Here is a 19850-nt window from a genome sequence, read left to right as displayed (position 1 = left end):
TCATATTTTCAATAAAAAAACATGTAGATATATATTGTATTTTTACAAATATTATTAAACCTATTATCCGATCGGTTGATCTATGGGTTCAACAAATAATCAGATTAATGTATTGGTTCAACAAATAATCAGATTCATGTCAAATCCCGTTCTGACAAAACTATAATTCAAATAACATCCACTTAGAAAGGAGGAAGTATGCACAAGTTTGCTTGATAATGTGATTTTGAGAAAGGAAAAGAGGGGATGAGAACAAGTGGGTCCGGTCCTCTTTCAAGGACGAGAGCACCACAATAATTCTGATGTTGATGTCTATGTACGTGTTCATGTCATGAGAACTACATCGTTGATGGCTTCCGTCTACTGGTCCCTCTCGGATTCCCATGGCCACACTGTTCATGTCTGTCTAATCGTACGAAAACATGTTGCTGACCGACTGTTAATTATCTTTCACTGTTTATAAAGGCTCCATCTTCCCCTAACATTCGTATTGACTCATAACACCTTTACGGAAGTAAACAAATCAGTGAATGCACACATAAATTACAAGTCGATAAAATTTCTAATCGAAAGAATATTCGGAGATCAAAATCCTAGAAAATATACCAAAAGTTGACATGCAATTAACATAGTTCAACAATTTTTGAGTTATCCTAACGTGCTTTAAGATAACTCGAGAAACCTAAATTGTTGAGTTATCATACTTAAATATATTTTTTTTTTTTTAAATTATCTCATATAAATTTTAAACAATTTATACTTCCTTTTTCATTCTAGAAAGTTATTTCCTTTCTGGATACTGGATAAGATACTAGTGAGAGAAATCTAGAAGCATCAAAAGTATTCTTTAACATATTACTTTCTCTCCGATCAAAACTAGAAGCCTACGAATGAATACCAAATATATTCATGACATCTTGCTTTCTCCCTCGTAAAAAATCAAAGATATATGAGATATTTATAGAAGAATCAACCCTAATTATTAACGTTTTCATACTTTACAAGAACACCTTATATCAGGATCCACTGGCACACTGGTTCTAGGAATCCAAACTACTTGTTAATCCCAATAATCACTTTCTCGATGAGTATTTGATCCACTTTTGTACCTCTTTTAAAAAAAATATTCTTGCTTCACGCTTGTTCTAATCGTTGTTGCTCGTTCTTATTGAATATTTGATCATCGAATCTTTTGAACTATAATACCACTTGTTAGGGGGGGGAGAAGAAAAACTAAAAAAATAAAAGAGAAATCCATAAGAGATTAACAATCAAGAGAATATATCAAAAAACTGACATAACATTTAATGTAGTTCAATAAATCTTACCAAGAGAAAAACTAAATTCTTCATAATATGAAATCAATTACAAGATCTTGAGTTATCCTACTTAAATATAAATTCCTTATAATATCCTTACATAAATTTTAAAAAATTTATACCATTTTTTTCTTACTTCTTTAGCAACTTAAGAGAGTTTCCTCTCCATATACCCTTCCCTAGAGAAAAACCTAAGAATACTAAAAGTATTTATCATGTCTTATTCTTTCCCTATAAGACCTAGAGATATTTGAGATATTTATGAAATAATCATACCCAAATTATAAAAAAAAAACTCCTTGTATGAAGATTCTTTATCCCACTCAATATTAGCTACAAATATCAAAATACTTATCAGTCCCAATAATAAATTACTTTAGTAATATGATCAACTCCCGATCATTTGATAAAAGGTATAGGATCCATCACCGTATAACTCACGATGATCTAATCTTTTTAACAATTTAGAGTTAGATACTGTTTGATCCTATTACCTAAGAGTCGTGGCTTCGTAGTGATAATCTCTTTTAAAATTAAATGAGAACGACTCAAAAAATTTCTCCATTAATTGTAACATGAGACACTCGCTATTTATTTTTTATTTCATTAAACTTATTAATCATTTTATTTAATTTCATAGTGGTCATGTAGCTCCTGTTTAACCCCTTTTCATGATTATTTTTTTTCATAACCTTTACATTTTTCATCACTTCTCAAGCTACGAGAGATGAGAGTCTCCGTACAATGAATGCGATTTTGAAATAGAATAATTTTTATGTGTCTTCGGATTATGTTTTTTTTAAGAATTCTCTTCTCTTTAAATTATTTATATATTTATATATGTAGGAAGAATTTTATGTGAAGGTATAATCTATTATTATCTATATATATGAATAATGTGAACGAAGACACGTGTTAAGACACGACCTAGAACACAAACAGCGAGAAGTGGGCCGTGTCTCCCTGAGGTACAGTGATATGGTTGCTAGTCGCGACGTCGAAGCAATTCTCTATAAATATCTTCCATTGTGGCCTCCTGTTTTTTTTTGCTTTATTTATTTATTTATTTTTTCCTTGACGCACATGAAATCCATTCTCACTTCTATTTGTTTACTGGTGAAACACAGATAGTCTTTTTTTTTTTTTTTTTTTTTGAGAGAGAGAACTGTCGGTCTCAATCGTCATTAAGAAATAAAATTTATGCTTAATTTATGTTGCAACTTTGTGGTATCCACTATTCCTGCCTTAAGTCATGAATTAAGTTGCGACAATAGATGGCATAATAATGGAGATCGATTACTATTTATTAAATTATTTTATCTTTGTTAGTTATTGACTTTCGCGTCCAAGTAACTATACCAGAAACTCCACCTGACTTTAGTCTTTGTGTAGGTCGATTATAAAGCATACTCTCGAGTGAGCATCCGAGTTACTTTATTAAATGAGTCAGACATCATCGACTTTATCGTTATCAAACGTAAAAATTAAAAACGTATGTGAGGAATCTATAAGCTATACTCCTAACGACTATGTGCCTAATATTGATGATACATTTTTTTTTTTTTTGACTCGGAGAAAAAAAATATAATGCCATTAATGTATGTAACCAGAATTATAAAAATCATTTTTTCTTATAAAGTTTTGATGCTTACATCATTAGACATTGGCATAGGAAAGGAAACGTGATAATTAATTGTTTTCTTTTCTTTTAAGAAGAGAGTGGCCCTCAGCTTCTTAGATTAATTTGTTCTGACTTTTATAGTCATTTCATTTCTATGATCATTCTTTTCATTCAAATATGTCAATCGATGGAATTGAAATTATTTGTAAAAGTTCAAAAAAAAAAAAGAGGGTAAAAGGTTTAGGGTGAGGATATGATAAACTTGATGTGGTGTTCAGTTCTACGAACCACTGGAACCGAAATGCTGGAGATATTCCAAAACATTATTCATTGACTATAAATACCTCTCTTCCTTCCTCAATCCTTTCACTGTGTAGCCCTTGCTTTGCTTTTGCTTTTGCTTTTGCTTCTTCTTTTCTTCTTCCTCCTCTTACTCTCACTGCAGTCTTTCTGTCTCTCCAAATCCTTCTCTCTCACTCTCTATCCTCTCTCACTGCAGTCTTCTGTGTCTTCAAATCCTTGTTTACGGACCATGGTTCTCTGGGGAGGAAACTGCTCAGATCTCTGGTGGGAAGTCACCTTTCAATCCGATCTTGGTCTGCTTGCATCTGAAATCTCGAGTTCTCTCGGCTGCTATCGTCTTTCGTGATCAGATCACGCAAGAAGACCACGGTGTGTCGCGAGAACAAACCTACCTAGGAGTTCATCTCTTTTCTTGGTTCTTGACATCACCCTCAACGACTTATGCAAGATCCTCTTCCCGGTGGATCTTGCTTCTTGATCGGATCTCCTGTCTTTGATTCTTTCACCGACCGACCATCTTGGTTCCGAGGTCATGCATGGATCGAGCAGTCGGTTTTTGTGGGTGTGGCATCATCAAGATTCACATGGACTCGCTGCGGCCAGCCGTTCTACATGAGAATCTTGATGATGCTGCATCGGCAAACACATGACTAAATGCCTTCAGATACACCACCTTACCGATGTCGATGTCGAGGTAATTCATGTTGTCTTTGATGTCGTTGAAGCTGAAGTAGCAGCGAGTTAGATCTTTCATGGCCTTGAGTCAGTTCATACCTTTCTTTTGTTCTTCATGGATAGTTGCCCTCTTTCTTCCTTCCTTTCATGTCAGTGGCGATCTAATAGAGTGTGATGATTGAGATCTACAGATCTCTGGAAAGGCAACATTAACATTTATTCTTTGTTATTAGATGAGCCATTGTTGATGGTTTATGTTTACAGTATATATCTTGAGATCCAAAGGAGAAAAAGATTCATTTTGCTCCATTCTATATCTGGTTTTTATTTATTGTTGTCAGGGTTTTTGTTTCAGGATTAGGATTATTATGAACTGATGGATATTTACTGCTGAATCAGAAAACAATGGATGAATCCACAAGTCTAATTTTATGACGCATTTTCTTCCAAGAGTCGTCTAACAAAAGAATGGAAGATGATAGGAAATACATCAGAAGAAATTTTCACTTTGAAGAAAAATAAAAATGTCAAAAGCATATCAAGAACTATTGAATCTACTTTCTCAGATTGCCGATCACTGATCAGAATAACGACTGCATCAATAACAAGTTCATACATGTTAGTCGTAAGTGATTGCCAACAGACATGATATGCAATCTTCATATGAGCATGTTGCTAGGGTTTTGTCTGCGGCGTGGAGAAGGTGGGATTCATCCTCATTATGGTAAGTGTTTGTCATGCAAAACGTAGGAAGGATCAGCTGGCTAATTGCTTAATGCAGTTATATTCATGATATATAAGACACATAAACCGAAAGGACTTTTTTTCTTGGAAGGTACAAATATAGTGCTTTAAATTTCTTATTTTCTTTTCTCAAATCCAGGATTAGACACTTAAGATTAATGCATTGTTTCGGTTTTAGTAAGATTGGTTGTATACTGCATTACCACAATGATTATAGCAAATGTTCTTAATCACGAATGCTAGATTTGCTCAATATAAAAAATGATTTGTTTTGTGTTCTTGTTTGGATGAAATAATCCTGCCACATTTACTGAAGGTAAAATTAGTTTTCTTTTCTTTTTTTTGGGGGGGGGGGGCTGTCTTTCCCTTCTCTTTTCATTTTACAATAGAATTTCTTTTCCAAAGAGATATAAAGTTAGTAGTGTTATGAAGCTACAAAAAAAAAAAAAAGGATAGTGAGAAAAGAATTAGATATGTGGTAAAGAATAGGTCATAAAACTCAAAGAAGCAAAAGGAGTAAGCAAACTAGACCCATGAAGGATAAAGAATAATTGCATTGAAAGAACACAGTTCATCATCACCCTCTTGTTCCTCAATCTCCTTTTTTGTGCATGGTAAAGTTTGACTATGCCAACTTATCACCAAGAGAGAAGGAAGAAATTTGAAACTAAAATGCAGATGTGCCAAAAGGAACCCAGAGATGTTGGACACAAGGTACTGTTGCCAATTAATACTCATCCAACCTTCATGCATGCAGGTGGGCCTTCCTTGGGGTACATCCTCCAAGTTATTATTTGTGGAATGGACCAACCTTGAAGGACATTCTTGCCCAGAATTGTCTGGAAAATATCCCTTGATTTTTTTTTCTTCTTTTATGAACAACAATTCATATTACTTTTTGTACAAACCTATATTTCAAGTTATATGCTAAAAGATGGGTTAATTATTGGAATCTTGATATATCGGTATGTGGAATTTTTCTCAGATTAGAACCTTGAAGTGTGTGTTTGGATGGGGGATCTACATTAGAATCTAGAGGTGAGTCTTTGTGTAGAGAAGATCATGATCATAACCTTGGATGGTCATCATAGCCATCAAATGCAGTTGTAGTCTGAGTTCTGCTGACATAAAAGTAAGTAATGGAAAGAAACAATTGACAGCTTCCTCGAGTTTGCTGCAAGGAACATATTTTTCCTTCATGGTTCCTAGTGGACATAAGAAGCTTATCAACTTTGTTTCATGAGTATGGCTTGAGATACTGGATGTACCACAAGATTGAAAATAGAAGAATTGCAGGACAGAAATAAACCTGAGTGCAATCCTTTTCTTTTTCATGCTTAATGTAAAGTGATAAGAATACATTTTGTTGAGGAAAGAAATGTAGAAACAAAAAGCACCTGAAGGCAAATGTATTTAGTTTAGCAAACTCCAGCATATCCCTAGCATAAGATACATAAGAATGAATCTTGTGTCTCACTTGTTGATGGTTGAGGATGACTTGGATGCATTCTGTATTTTTGATCTGAATTGATCTTATCTTCTTAATTTCCAATGAAGGATGACTTGAAGCTTGTGGACAAGAGTGCAAATCATAATACTACAACAACAAATCATAGAGCTCTGTATAAAATAATATTTTTAGTTGAAAAAAAACATTTAATTTGTATTTATAATTTTCATTTCAGAGATTAGTGCCTTTTTCTAAAAATAGAATAAAAGAAGAAGAAGAAGAAGAAGAAGAAGAAGAAAACCCTGTCATTTGTGAGCCCAAATATGTTCACCTCTGCATTACGGTGCAGCTTTCCATGTGCAAGCCAGTCCTGGCTGTAGCAAGTGAAAGAGGATGGATGGGACTAGAAGGACTGCCAGGCTCTGGGATTTCTTATCTGTAACTACAAGGCAAAAAGGACTGGCTGTACTCGCTCTGCCACTGCATCACAGCCCCATGCTCCTACCAATCACCTTGAATGGAGTTTCATCAAAATCTCAGATAATTTGGGATGTGTCTCCTCCACCAACTGGCTAAGCTATGTAGGACGAGCTCTAAACGATCTGGATCCATTCTCATAGCTTATTAGTCATCATCTACATCAACACCACCAGCCATGTCGAGAACAGGTTGTGCACCTTGTAGAGCTTCTTCGACTGCCAGGCAGGCCGAATGCTATGCAATTCTCTTGAAAGCTCGAGGAGGGCGAAGAAGGAAGGAAGTCCGATGCAAAAGTAGATGACTGTTTAGTTTTTCTTTTTCTTTTGACATTTTTGAATTAGCTAAATTTGTAATGTGATTTATCATCAGTGAGTCCTTTTCCCTTCCAAAAATAAACGAGCTAATCAAACCACTATTTGGGATTGAATCCACTGTCATTCGTTGGACAACCAAGACGATGATGGAAAGATATTGCAGCTCCATTTTAATTGCCCATGACCAACAATTTGGGCTAAAACACTCAGAGAATTGAATTCTAATGAGGCAAAACTTCTAAACACCATCTGGCAATCTCGTTAAATCAGAAACGAGACGGCCTTTACCAGCATTGCTGATAATACATATTATATGGCAACAACTAACATAATACTTGCCATAAGGATAACAATAGGTGAGGCTTCTTCTGGGCATAATTTGCCAAACGAAAAGGTGGCTCAAAGTCATGCACTAGTGTCAAAAAACGAATATGATTAACAACATAGCCTTATAATAGAATTGATTTCTTAAGTGAAATCTACTTCTATTGATAAATTAATCAGACAACCCTGCATTGCTCCTCAGATGCTCCTTAAAATCCATGATGTCACCCTTCCACCCCGTCACCGCTTGGTTCTGGCACACCCAAATCTCCTCAGCCACCTGATTGATCAATCTGAAGTCGTGGCTCACCAACACCAGACCCCCATCCCAGTCATTCAGTGCTTCTGCTAGGGAGTCAATGGTCTCGATATCCAGATGATTTGTCGGCTCGTCGAGCAGCAGCATATGGGGTTGCCTCCAGGCCAGCCAAGCAAAGATCACCCTGCTCCTCTGACCATCTGACAAGTTCTTCATTGGCATCACCTGTGCCTTTCCTGACAGTCCAAACTTTCCGATTGCAGCCCTCATCCTCTCTTCCTCGTTGCCTGGGTATTCTTTCATCATGTACTGAAGTGCTGACATCTCTAAATCAAGCTTCTCGGCTAGATGCTGATGAAACTGGGCAATTCTAAGATGATTGTGCCGCCTAACCATTCCATCAAGAGGAATAAGATCACCGGTCATCAGCTTGAGCAATGTGCTCTTCCCAGCACCATTGGGCCCTACTAGTGCTATTCTGGAATCAAGGTCCACTCCGAAATCAAGGTTCTGATAAATGAGGTTATCTGGAGTGTAGCCGAAAGTTACTCCCACAAATTGCAGGACTGGCGGAGGGAGTTTACCGACATCCGTGAAGCGAAAGACCAACACTTTGTCCTTCACAACTTTTTCTGTCAGTCCACCGCGTTCCATCTTGGAAAGGGTTTTCTCCTTACTTTGGGCTTGACGGGCCAGTTTAGCAGAACCATGACCAAAACGAGCAATGTACTCTTTCATAGAAGCAATTTGCTCCTGCTCCCACTTGTACTGCTTCATCTGGTTTTCTTCCAGCTCTGCACGAGTCTGGACATATTGGTCATAGTTGCCAGTGTAGAATTTAAGCTTCTTGTTCTGCATGTGGATGATGTTGGTACAGACACCATTAAGAAAATCCTGAGAATGTGATACCACAACTAAGATACGATCAAGCTTTTTCAGAGTCTCTTCCAACCAGACACATGCCTCCAAATCTGCAAAAGAAAGACAAGAAGAAGCAATCCTAAGTTTCACGCATAATAAAGTATATACCATTAGGGGTGTTACTTATCAAAAAATGTGTATTCCTTCAGCGACAGAAGCTGAGCCAAAACTATGGAAAAAGAGCCAAACACTGACCCAGATAAATTATATATATAAATATATGACTGTGGATTGATCAAGTGATCACAGTTTACATACAAGCAATGCCTCCGAAACCCTTTTGGAAAATAACCACTACATTTATAGTGACAGTACGAGGAGGTGGGCTGTATCCACCACCCAATTAACCTTCGAGCAGATAGGCACCAAGTACGAAAACAAGGACCGGAGCACTCAACATGAAATATTTTTTTTTCCAAATGCTCCTCGGGTATAGCATAACATTACGGATTGATAGGAGTAACTGTTCTTCCTTCCCTATAGCCCAAACCACTTAAATAGTTTAACAGTCCATGTAAAACATGTGATAACCCATAAACAAATCTAGCAATTGAGGCACCTATCAAAAATACCAACCACTCAAGCTCCAAGAGAACTGAGCCGAACTGCTTTTGTTTTAGATTGAGATATCATTAATCAGAGTCGGCATGGTCCATCAAACCTAACAGAAGGTTCCAGATGAGAAATTATCTACCATAAGAAACAAAAAAAGAAAAAGAAAATAGAATGTGAAGGTTATCGGCCCATTACAAACAGAAAAATAAAATTCCTTCATATGAAAAATCTAATTTGGTGCTTTATCAAGTCATGCATGAAGAGAACCAACAGAAAATTAATTTCCTAAAATTGAATGATGAACTAGATGCTTTACCAAGATGATTTGTGGGCTCATCAAGCAAGAGGATGGTAGGGTTCATAAACAATGCTCTAGCCAATGCAATCCTCATGCGCCACCCACCAGAGAAGTCACGTGTTTTCTTTGCTTGCATTTGTTTATTAAAACCAAGTCCATACAAAATCTCAGCAGCCCGCTTCTCAGCTGTGGATGCATCTATTGCTTCCAACCGCTCATAGATGCGATCCAAAGCTTCTCCACCACCACCATCCTATGAGGAATCAAAAATTAAAATAAAAAATTACTAATAATGTACATAAACTAGTCGTTATCTGTAATGTATATTGATGCCTATGAACAAACCTCAGCAGCTAACATTTCAGCTTCTTTCTCCAATCTCAATCTTTCTTCATCGCAATTGATGACAGCCTCCAGGGCAGACATATCTGAAGCTTCAATCTCTCGGGTAAGGTGATATATATCCATGTGCTCAGGAATGGGTAGCTCTCTGCATCCTATTGCTGAGAGGAGAGTGGACTTCCCACAGCCGTTCAGTCCCAACAAACCATAGCGCCTACAAGAAGAACAAATTACGACAATCAACAAACCAGGGTATCAATTCCAACTCTAATATTAAAGAGTAGATGTTGACATACAATACCTGCCATAGTTGAGCTCCATCTCAGAATCCACTATAAGGTCATGCCCATGAAAGGTTAATGATAAGGACTCAATCTGGAATGTACACAATTTGCAATCCATTAGAATGACAAAAATCCAAGGTTTATAAAGTGAAAGTTGAATAAATTCATAGCTAACAAAAGATATGGCAAAAGCAACAAATTTGTTAACTTAATCATCTTTTCAGTACCACAACAATGGAGTCCAGAAAGCTTCTAGTCATAGTTCCATGCACCTACTTATATTCAAGTGATAAAATAAATATCAATGCTATCTTAAATAAGTCAATGATGATTCAAAAATTCCAAATGGATGAAATATCTCACCTCTCAACTTGCAAGTGGGACAATGAACCCACCAAAAGTATACCATATTGCTTTTAATAATAATAAAATAAGGAAAAACAAGAGTGTGCTAGAGCAGATAATGAAAATATTAAGAGCAGCAGTCATGTCAACTACTAGGAATAAGCATTATTGCATCAACAATCTGACTAAACAAATTCTTCAGTTACTTCATCCTTAAAGATGCATCTCTTCTAAAAATTGCTGCAGAACAAACAACATTATGATTATCTTTTTCACTTGCATCAGACTCCTCATTTCATTAAGGTCACTTTTGAAACCTTCCAATTAATAGTATAAAACCTAGCACTACTTCAGGAATTTCTTGATCGGATAGGTCATTCAAAGAGGATTCACAACACAATTCACGGAATCTTTAAGAACTCCAGGAATTTCCTAATTGTATAGGTCATTCGAAGAGGATTCACAACATGATTCATGGAGGAAATGAAATATTGTAGTAATTTAAAGTCATCTAACTTGCAGAAAAGTTATGTTGCATTGACTATCTGTTCGAAATCAGCAATTTCTCATACTAAATAGAAAATACTAGCACATGACCCAAAATACTTGAATAAGCATTGTGTTCCAATCACATTACGAGCTGCAAACAACATATTTCTGCAAGTGACTTTCGTGTCCTGGAAAATTGTACCTCATCATCCAAGAGAATCTCATTTTCACTTAAGAGTTTCAAACTCAAACCCTAGTTGAGTTTATAATAACAAACTGATGATCTTTCACATTAACGTGCCTTGTTTTCACTTACTAGGTAAGTGTCGGCTTATCCGAGAGGGAACAAAATCTAATTTTTACAAACCAATAGAGGAGAGGGGGAAAAAAGTTACATGGATATCTCTGGAGAGGGGATGCGAGGCGAGTACACCAGTGCAGGTCCGATCCGAGATCCGCAGCGATCCAGCTCCATCAGTGAGCTTCTCCACAGCCGCCCCGTTCGGCACCCCGGCGGTCGCCTTCGACGACGTGGCAGAGGACTTCCCTCCCCTCTTCGCTGCCGCCGCGGCCTTCTTGGCCGCCGCCTTCTTCTTGCTCGCGTCCGACACCATCCAGGTGCTCGAGTCGCAAACGGAGACGAACAATCCACCAAATTCAACCAAATTTTACAAGAAAAGAAAACTTTCCAAACGAATGAATCGGTAGTTCGAAGGGGAGAAAGGGATCGGAAGGCGGCGTGGGAGTGGAGACGAACGGAGACGAACAATCCACCAAATTCAACCAAATTTTACAAGAAAAGAAAACTTTCCAAACGAATGAATCGATAGCTCCCGCAGTTAGGGTTCCAACTTTTGTGGGAGGATCGCCGTTTTATTGCAATTGCCAATTTGTTCGATAGCTTCCCAATTGCGGCCATTTGTAGGCTCATAGTGCTTTATTTGTAAATATTTGCATTAACATTGTGATGCGGTGACTTAATCCACCGTCCAAGTCTTGATATAAAATAATCTCCATCGTTCGTCGGTAGTGGAGACAACGTGGGCGGTTAAATTGCCATCCCTTGCGGTGTGTAGGCATTTGATTCCGGCATGAGGCGGTACAGAGTGTGACAGCAATCCATGCCCACACAACTGTTAAAGCGCCAATCTCAACGTCTAGATCAAGACGACGGTGCTTTAATATATACGCACGCAATGATTATTATGATATGGAATTTGATCCGAGAATGCGATGGTTGCAAGTGTGCCGAAGATCCATTCGCGCACGATTGTCAATGCGTCAGTCGCAACGGTAGAGATCAGGACAACATTGCTTTAATATGGACGCGCGCGATGACTACGAGTTGGAATTCGATCCCGGCGTGAGGAGGTTCGATCGAGGCAGCAACTATATGTTAAAGCGCTCGTTTCAACGGACGAGATGAGGATGACGGTGCTGTAATATCCACGCGGCACGACGATTATCGGTTGGTATTTGATCTGGGTGTGACCCAGTTCGAGTCAGCCAGTGATCAGCGATCCATGCGCGCACAGACTGTTAGTGTCCATTTCAACGATGGGGATCAGGACAACGGTGCTTTAATATCCACGCAGAAAATGATTATGAGTTGATATTTGGTTCGAGTGAGCCAACAAATCCATGCGGCCATGACTATTAAAACGCCAATCTCAAATAATAGAAGAGATCAGGACGATGATACTTTAATATCCGTGCAACGATGATTTTGAGTTGGTGTATGATTCGGGCGTCAGTCAGTTCGGTTCACATGAGCCAAAGATTAATGCACGCACGATTGTTAAAGCGGCAATGTCAATAGTCGTGATCAGGACGACGGTGCTTTAATATCCACATACACGATGATTGTAGTATTTGAGCGTGACATGAGGCGGTTCGAGTGAGCCAGCAATCCATGCAGCCACGAATATTAAAGCACCCATCTCAACGGTCAAGATCAAGACGGTGCTTTAATATCCATGTAGTACAAGATGATCTCGGGGTTCGCTGTCACACCCAAGTTGACCAGCAGCTCCAAATACAACATCGAAGAATTCTTTCATAAAGCAATCATAATACATTGGACCAAAATAAGACTAGGATGAAAAGAATGCTGGCCTAATTACTAAGGTATGTGCCACGCCCATAATGGGACATGTCGATGGATAACATGGGACGAACCCCAAAGAGTATTATCCAAACTAGTGTATTAGCATGGCCCAATTATTGGCTTCCATAAAGCCATCTTTGTCTTTTTATCCTAATATATATATATTTTTTGTTTTTCTCCCAACAATTTGAGATCAGGTTAGATTTGGAATTTGGGTGATGCATGGCTCAAGATCCATAGTGGGGGACAGCGACTATCATAAATGTAGTGGCTGTTTAGAATGGCTGGAATTGTTCCCAAGCATATTGGAACGTATCCTTCTGCAGATGGAGGAGAGACATGAATTGATGTGTGTGCAAACTGAGATGGACAAGACATTTGTCTCTTCCAATTTTTTGCGGGGAGAAGAGGATCAGAACCCAACACCAATCTACATGTTTTATCTCTCTTAGTTTGCCATGTTTCTTTGCTTTGGTTTTTGACACTAAATCAATTTTATCTATTATTTATTTAAATAAATTTAATTAGATAAATTTTATTTTATACATCATAAGTTCACACGGTAATATGCTGAATTGCTAATATATTTCAAAAAAGATAGATAGAAAAAAAATTAAGAAAATTTAAATTATGATTGAGATTGAAGATTCCAAATCCTAACGATAGATTTTATGAAAAATGATCTTTAAGATAATGGAACCATATTAATCAAGAATATTACCTTCTTTGAAAGAAAGATCAAATCATATATTTCATTTGATGTAATTATATATTTTTTTATTTTTCTTGTTCTTGGCCTATAATAAGGGTCTAATAGATTATAATGCACATTTTTTTTTTTCATCTTATATGTGATAGGTGCGAGGGTATAATTATGTTTCCGATGCTATGATTTCATCCGTATCAAGACTTGAAATGAGTATGGTAGTTATCCAAGTTCATTTTTATTATCTTTTAGCTATTGTCTTTTTTTTGTTTTTCTCTCATTCTGATTCCTTTATTATAAAAAAATTTCATTGCGATTCATCCTTACATCAGATTGATATCAAAGCTTTTAATTTAATCAAGATGTACAATCGTCAAAGTCAATTCATATCTCAATTATATTAACTTGAGATAAGTTTTTATATGGTGAAAGCAAACTTTTTTATCTCTTATTTAAATAAATTTGAATGGTTAGAGGTTATTTACATATTATAAGTTGCCATAAGGTAAGATACTAAATAATTTTGATCTAGTTTGCTAGTTTATTCAAGGAAAAAATATAAAAAAAATAAAAAAAAATAAATTAAGATTGTAATTGAAGATTCTAAATTCTAATGGAAGATTTTATGAAGATTAATCTATATGCTGATGGAAGCATATTAATAAAGAATATTATCTTCTTCCAATGAAAGATTAAATTATATATTTGATTTGATATGATTATTAATTTTTTACTTATATATTTTATACTTAGTCTATGAAAAAGGATTATAATATTATAATGCATAAATTAGAGATGAATCAATGAATCATATTTTTTTCTCACTTTGTAATGCGGGCTCACAATTATATTTCTGATGGTATAATTCCAATGTTCACGTATTAGATGTATGAAAGTATGAGACCTTTATCCAAAAAATTTAAGATGAGTTTGGTAATTATCTAAATTTATTATTATTATTATTATTATTATTATTATTATTATTTTATTTCTCTAATATAAAAAAAAATCTATTACTATTCATCCTACATGGGTTTCACAGCTCTCCCTAGTAAGAACTAATGCTGCAGATGGTAGTGATGAGTGATGGAAAAAAAGCTTGCATTTTACATGGACTTTTGGTGACAAGTACTGTGGCCGGAATGCACCACCGGCAGCGATTCTTTATTTTCAGCAACTTCAATTTAGTTAATATAAGTGCTAAGTTTCACCATTTTTTGGCACTTTTAAGCTAATATGTGGTTACAATTAGGCTTAACATATATATAAAAAAAGAAAAGAATAAAATTGGGTGCTCTCAAGCTTGTGAATTTTCACAACACATCACCATCAATAAAAAGAAAGAACTTATTAGTTTGAACTAATAAGCTTGTAAAAAATAAAAAATAAAAAATTTCCACCTACCACTCCCATTATCATGAACTATCCACGAGCTAGCTTGGCTGCACAAATATTCCCTAAATGAGAACCAAAAGATGAGAGAGAGAGAGAGAGAGAGAGAGAGAGAGAGATATGTTTATAGCCTTAACATTTGAGAAACTTAAGTCAGACTCCCCTTCCTTCCTGTTTCAGCTTACAAAATGTTCTGCAATGGTCACCAGTAAATTTTTACTGTTATTAAGATTTCTTCTACTATCCTATTAAACATATCCATGAGAAACACTTTCCCTTCTCATATTACCCCTCTTTTTTGCCCCCTTCTAACGAAAGAGTAGTTTTTCTTTAGTATACAAGATTCTCTCCCCTTAAGCATTTGATAAAAATATCACGTTAATTGGCCATCAAAATGAAACTTAATTCTTGGATCATTCTGTTAGATTATGTGGATCTTTTATAATTGAATAAGATATATAATGTAATAACTAATTGGGTTCCGTTCAGATATTTTTGCTAATAGATTAAGTCCGCTTACGGAACGATTCCTCGGGAGATAATCTTAGTGGTCCTGTGAAAGGATAGGAAAAGAGGAGAAAGGATCTACTCCTCTTTGCACTTCTTACAGACGGTGCGAGATATATGAGAAGATGACATCAAAAGGTACGCATCGTAATAATTTAGATCTATACATTTTGATTTGGCATATAAGTTATTTTCGCATTTTAGATATAACAGAATTATAGATTTTATGCTTACAATTGGTATCAGAGCCCAATTTTTTAGATCAAATATATTAGATCTATAAATTTATTTACGATGCATAAAATTATCTTCATCTTCTAAGAATTGCTAAGCAGCAATGGTCACCGTTGACCTCGTTGTGAATCTGCGACTACGCTAGGTAGCATGCGCATCACAGAACCCATCCCATACGCGGGTATCACAGAACCCATCCCACACGTGGGTATCACAGAACTCGTCCCATACGCAGGCATTACGGAACCCGTCCATGCAACGGTCTGTCACAGACAAACTTCTAAACAGAATGTTTGATGTAATGCTTATGTATGTTCCTGTCTTTTGGTATGTTCATGCTTTGTACAGCATGTAGAGGGACGACCGAAGGCTTAATAGTCCCATTTCAGTTAGGTTGGTGGCCGCTTTAGGCTTGTAAATAAATGTTGTGTCATGTGGACACGTGCGAGTGATTTTCGACCTATAATGGACCAGTTTACCCTTTTATTGTGCAACTGTTCAGAGCTTATAAAGTTTGTTTGTAATTTGTATTGTCTATGAAGTGTTTTCGAAAATGTTTGCTTGTGGATCTCGAATGAGGTATTTTCTCTAACCCATTCTCTCTTTTGTGGGTCCTAAGGGACATGGGAGGCTTCGGGGAGGCTGACCTTTGCGGACGGACACGCAAGGGTGCCGCACGACTTAGGAAAAACCAGCTAAGTCCGTGACAAATGGTATCAGAGCGGGACAAGCACTCATAGAAACACTTAGCATGCAAACGTGGGGGATCTAGCGGGGCTGCGTTGAGGGCAGTCAGCACACACGCGATAGTTTGGGGGAAAACGGGCATGGAGATGTAGGGAAAAGGAGTCGCTCGGAGGAGCGGGCATTTGACATTGGCATTCAGAGGAATGGCCAAACCTTCACGCAAGAGGCATCACGAGAACAGGCAAGCTTGGAAGAATGCGGAGCGCACAAAGGTTCGGATGGTTGAGTTTGAGCTACGGCTCAACGTTAACAACTATACTTGATGGTGCTCAAGGCGAGCGAGGCGCTTGGTAAAGGATGAGACCATCCAAGGTGGAATGAGTTGCTCAGTGACCGAAAGAGTTGTGCAAAGCTCACAGAGGTGAGAGGAATTGCTAACTCGAAGAATTCGATACTCATGCATGAGCTTGTATACGGATGATGGAATGTTCGCGGCCATCCCAAGGCGACTGAAACTCGGCGCCATAGAGCATTGAAACTTTCTCTTCGGCATGTGAAGGATACGTCCGTAGGAGTCTGAAGTGTGCAATGAGTTCAGCATGTTGCTAGGCCTTGAGTGGTGCAGCGGGGGCTGTATTGACGTGGAGTCGCAATCTAGTAAGTGCGTTTGCAGGAGGCAGAACAATGCACAGTTTGTTCAGCAAATCAGAGTTGTCCAAGGGGATGGTGGTCTCTGAAACGAAGAGAGATGTTGTTCTAATGGGACAGTTATCCAGGAGGGATAAGTCCCGACTCTCTAGAGGGAGAATCATGTGGGACGAACCGCACATGTTGAGGAGTACCTCAACAAACAACAACTCCACGAAGCTCAATGGACCGAGCAAGCGGTGAGGAGTCGTCGTATGATCTCGCTTGAGAGAATGCATTGGTGGATGCATTGCGAGATCAAGTGGGGGAGCGACCCAAAGCAACACAAATGAAGGCACACTTGGAGTCGATATGGAGATCGGACTCAAGGGAGGGCTGACCCGTGGAATGGTGGGCGCGAGGGCCACCATTAACTCAATGCAAAAACGAGGAGCGGAGCAACTTGGGTGTAACTTGGCGAAGTACCCAAGCCGCATGAAGGGAGCCGACATAGAAGTTGGAACATGGAGCGGAGGTACAATACTTTCCTTAGACAGAGGTCAAGGACATGAACTCTTGCAGAGGCAAGAGTAGAATCATGTTGTTCCATGGGTCCTTCATTTTGACGGAGTGGACTCATCTTACATGGTGAAAAAGACGAAAGAAGCTTCTGGGCACATGCACCTTATCTCGGAGAAGCATTTGATGGAGGAACTAAGGCGACTAAATTTGCGGAGGCGAAATTGGGTTCAGAAGGCCTTAGCACGGGGCAAGAGGACTCAGAGGTGGGTACTCTTGAAGAATATGCCACTGTGTTGCCATTCAAGTTGTCATGAAGGAAGCGGTGCGCAGCGGAGATTGTGCTGGTAAGGGTAGAGGCCCAGGATCCAGACAATGGTGCACAAATTACAGTGAAGTCGGTGGACTTCAGGAGCTACTAGGCGACGGACTGTCCTAGAGCGGTGCTTCATCTAGGTATGACCCAAGAGTGGGTGGATGAAGGTCGATTGCCAAAGGAGCGAACAAAATCGAAGGTGGAAGAGACCCTGCGATGTATTGGCAGAGGCCACACATGGAGGGTTCACAATTCGAGTTCATCCCACAAGGATCAGAATACAATAGAGATGTCACTAGGAGGCGACATGGTGCAGCGGATCATGGTGGAACAGTTCGTGGCAATGTGGTACACACAATCTAGTCCTGTGAGGGACTAGATCATACGGAGGTATGATCGAGAGCTACTGGAAGCTCCACTTCGGTGAACAACACGACGGTAAGAAGGGCTATGGATTTAAGGAGTGAAGGCCATGGTACCGTAGAGGCAGGTCTTCCGTGCGTGCATCGAATTTTGCATCGGATGAAAGCCTTGGTCATCAGCATATGGGGACTGTGTTCCACTAAGGGAAAAGTTCGAATGCAAGTACTAGTGAGTCCCATGAGAGGGACTTGATCATATAGAGGTATGATTGAAGCAGTTGGAGAGTTGGACTGCTCAAGAGCGTATATTCGCTTAAGGGAGCCCGGCAAGTCAGAGGACAAGGTCGAGTAAGCGAACATTGCTTCCAAGGAAGCTAAGGAGAACAGAATCAGTGCAAACCCTACAATGTGATAGCAGAGGCCATGCACGGGAGTTACAGTCTGTCTTTCCATCGACCAAACAGACTGCTTGGAGAACACAGAGGTGTTGGAGCAGGGGGTCGAAAGGGGCGAGGAAGCGACGACGAGTCCAGAGGGACTTAGCTACCCAAAATCAAGCATCAGTTAGAATGGAGGTGGACTCAGAGGAGTGCCACAGAGACATATCTACTGATCGTGAAGAAAAGAGATGCAGATGCGAGGCGACGGATAGTAGGGCCATGGGCATGGCAGCGCCATGGTACCGTAGAGGCGGGACTTCCGTGAAAGTCATTGATTCGTTACTCTCATGGAGGGAGAGCGCTTGGTCGTGAAAGGGGCCGAGGAGGTGGAGCATGTAGAGGCAATCTCCAAGTACTGAGACAAGGCTAAAGGGCAGAGGCCAAGGAACTTCGTAAGACCGGTGTCAATGAGTTTCTCATCAAGATAGCCGAAAGTGAAGGACTTTGGGTCAGGCAAGAGTGCACGACCAAGGAACGAAGCAGGCAGTATGCGGTGCTGTACCTTCGCTACTCAAGGGAGTAGGCTGCAAGGTTGATGGAGAAGACGGTATAATCCGAGAGGCGACCAAATCTATTAGAGAATTACTCCAAGTTGAGGTGAAAACTTCCTGTATTCCAGAAGTTCGATGGCATTGAGAAGGTGAATCACAGTAGCTAACTCAATGCAAGGAGTGCAAACACTTCAAGTGCTTTAGAAGTGTGAGCAAAGAGCAGGTGAAGGCTAGTAACCAAATCGATGCATGGAGTTCAACCTCGAGGAGGCGGGCAAAGTCAAGTAACCTTTGCCTTCTCAACTCTTAAGAGAATGAGCGAAACCGAATACCCCAATTCTCTTATTTATCCAGCAGAGGAGCTTTGCATATGTTCAAAGACCCTTCGAAGATAATGGAAGACAATAGTTGTCAAATCCTCACCAACGGTGATCACTGTTACTAAGAGTAGATTGTCCGCTTCATTTTCCAACAAAACACCTATCGAAAGCGGAAGTGATGCGAACCTACTTGGATGTGACAACTAAGTGAAAGAATAGTCAATGAGCAAATTTTGTAGAGGAAGGATCCAAAACTTCAGAAGTTTGCGAGACGATGCTCGTTAAAAGCTCCAACAAGCATCCACCTAGTTTAAACAGCATGAGGCATTTGAGAGACTAGCGTAGTAAGGATGGTCTTTTCCTTCATTTGGAGGATCCGCAGGAATCAATAAGGATCAACATAACTCAGCTAACCCCAC

The 19850-nt window shown here is 38.8% G+C and overlaps 1 protein-coding gene across 1 annotated transcript; it reads right to left on the bottom strand.

Annotated features, from left to right (window-relative positions):
- Positions 1-7142: 7142 nt before the first annotated feature.
- On the bottom strand, positions 7143-11614 carry LOC135650077 (ABC transporter F family member 1-like). Its single transcript, XM_065169187.1, has 5 exons — positions 11119-11614; positions 9907-9980; positions 9609-9819; positions 9282-9516; positions 7143-8460 (listed from the first exon to the last, which is right to left on the bottom strand). The coding sequence occupies exons 1-5, from the start codon at positions 11335-11337 to the stop codon at positions 7403-7405; spliced, it is 1797 nt and encodes a 598-aa protein (XP_065025259.1). The 5' UTR covers positions 11338-11614; the 3' UTR covers positions 7143-7402.
- Positions 11615-19850: the final 8236 nt, after the last annotated feature.

This window comes from Musa acuminata, chromosome BXJ3-9, assembly GCF_036884655.1.
Source record: "Musa acuminata AAA Group cultivar baxijiao chromosome BXJ3-9, Cavendish_Baxijiao_AAA, whole genome shotgun sequence".
In the NCBI taxonomy this organism is placed as follows: domain Eukaryota; kingdom Viridiplantae; phylum Streptophyta; class Magnoliopsida; order Zingiberales; family Musaceae; genus Musa; species Musa acuminata.
This window is presented reverse-complemented; position numbering and strand designations above follow the sequence as displayed.

Coding starts and splice junctions, on each gene's coding strand:
- LOC135650077 (XM_065169187.1), bottom strand. CDS start 11,337: ATGGTGTCGGACGCGAGCAAGAAGAAGGCGGCGGCCAAGAAGGCCGCG. Junction 9,820..9,906: donor ATGGAGCTCAACTATGGCAG/GTATTGTATGTC, acceptor TTCTTCTTGTAG/GCGCTATGGTTTGTTGGGAC. Junction 9,517..9,608: donor CTGAAATGTTAGCTGCTGAG/GTTTGTTCATAG, acceptor GATTCCTCATAG/GATGGTGGTGGTGGAGAAGC.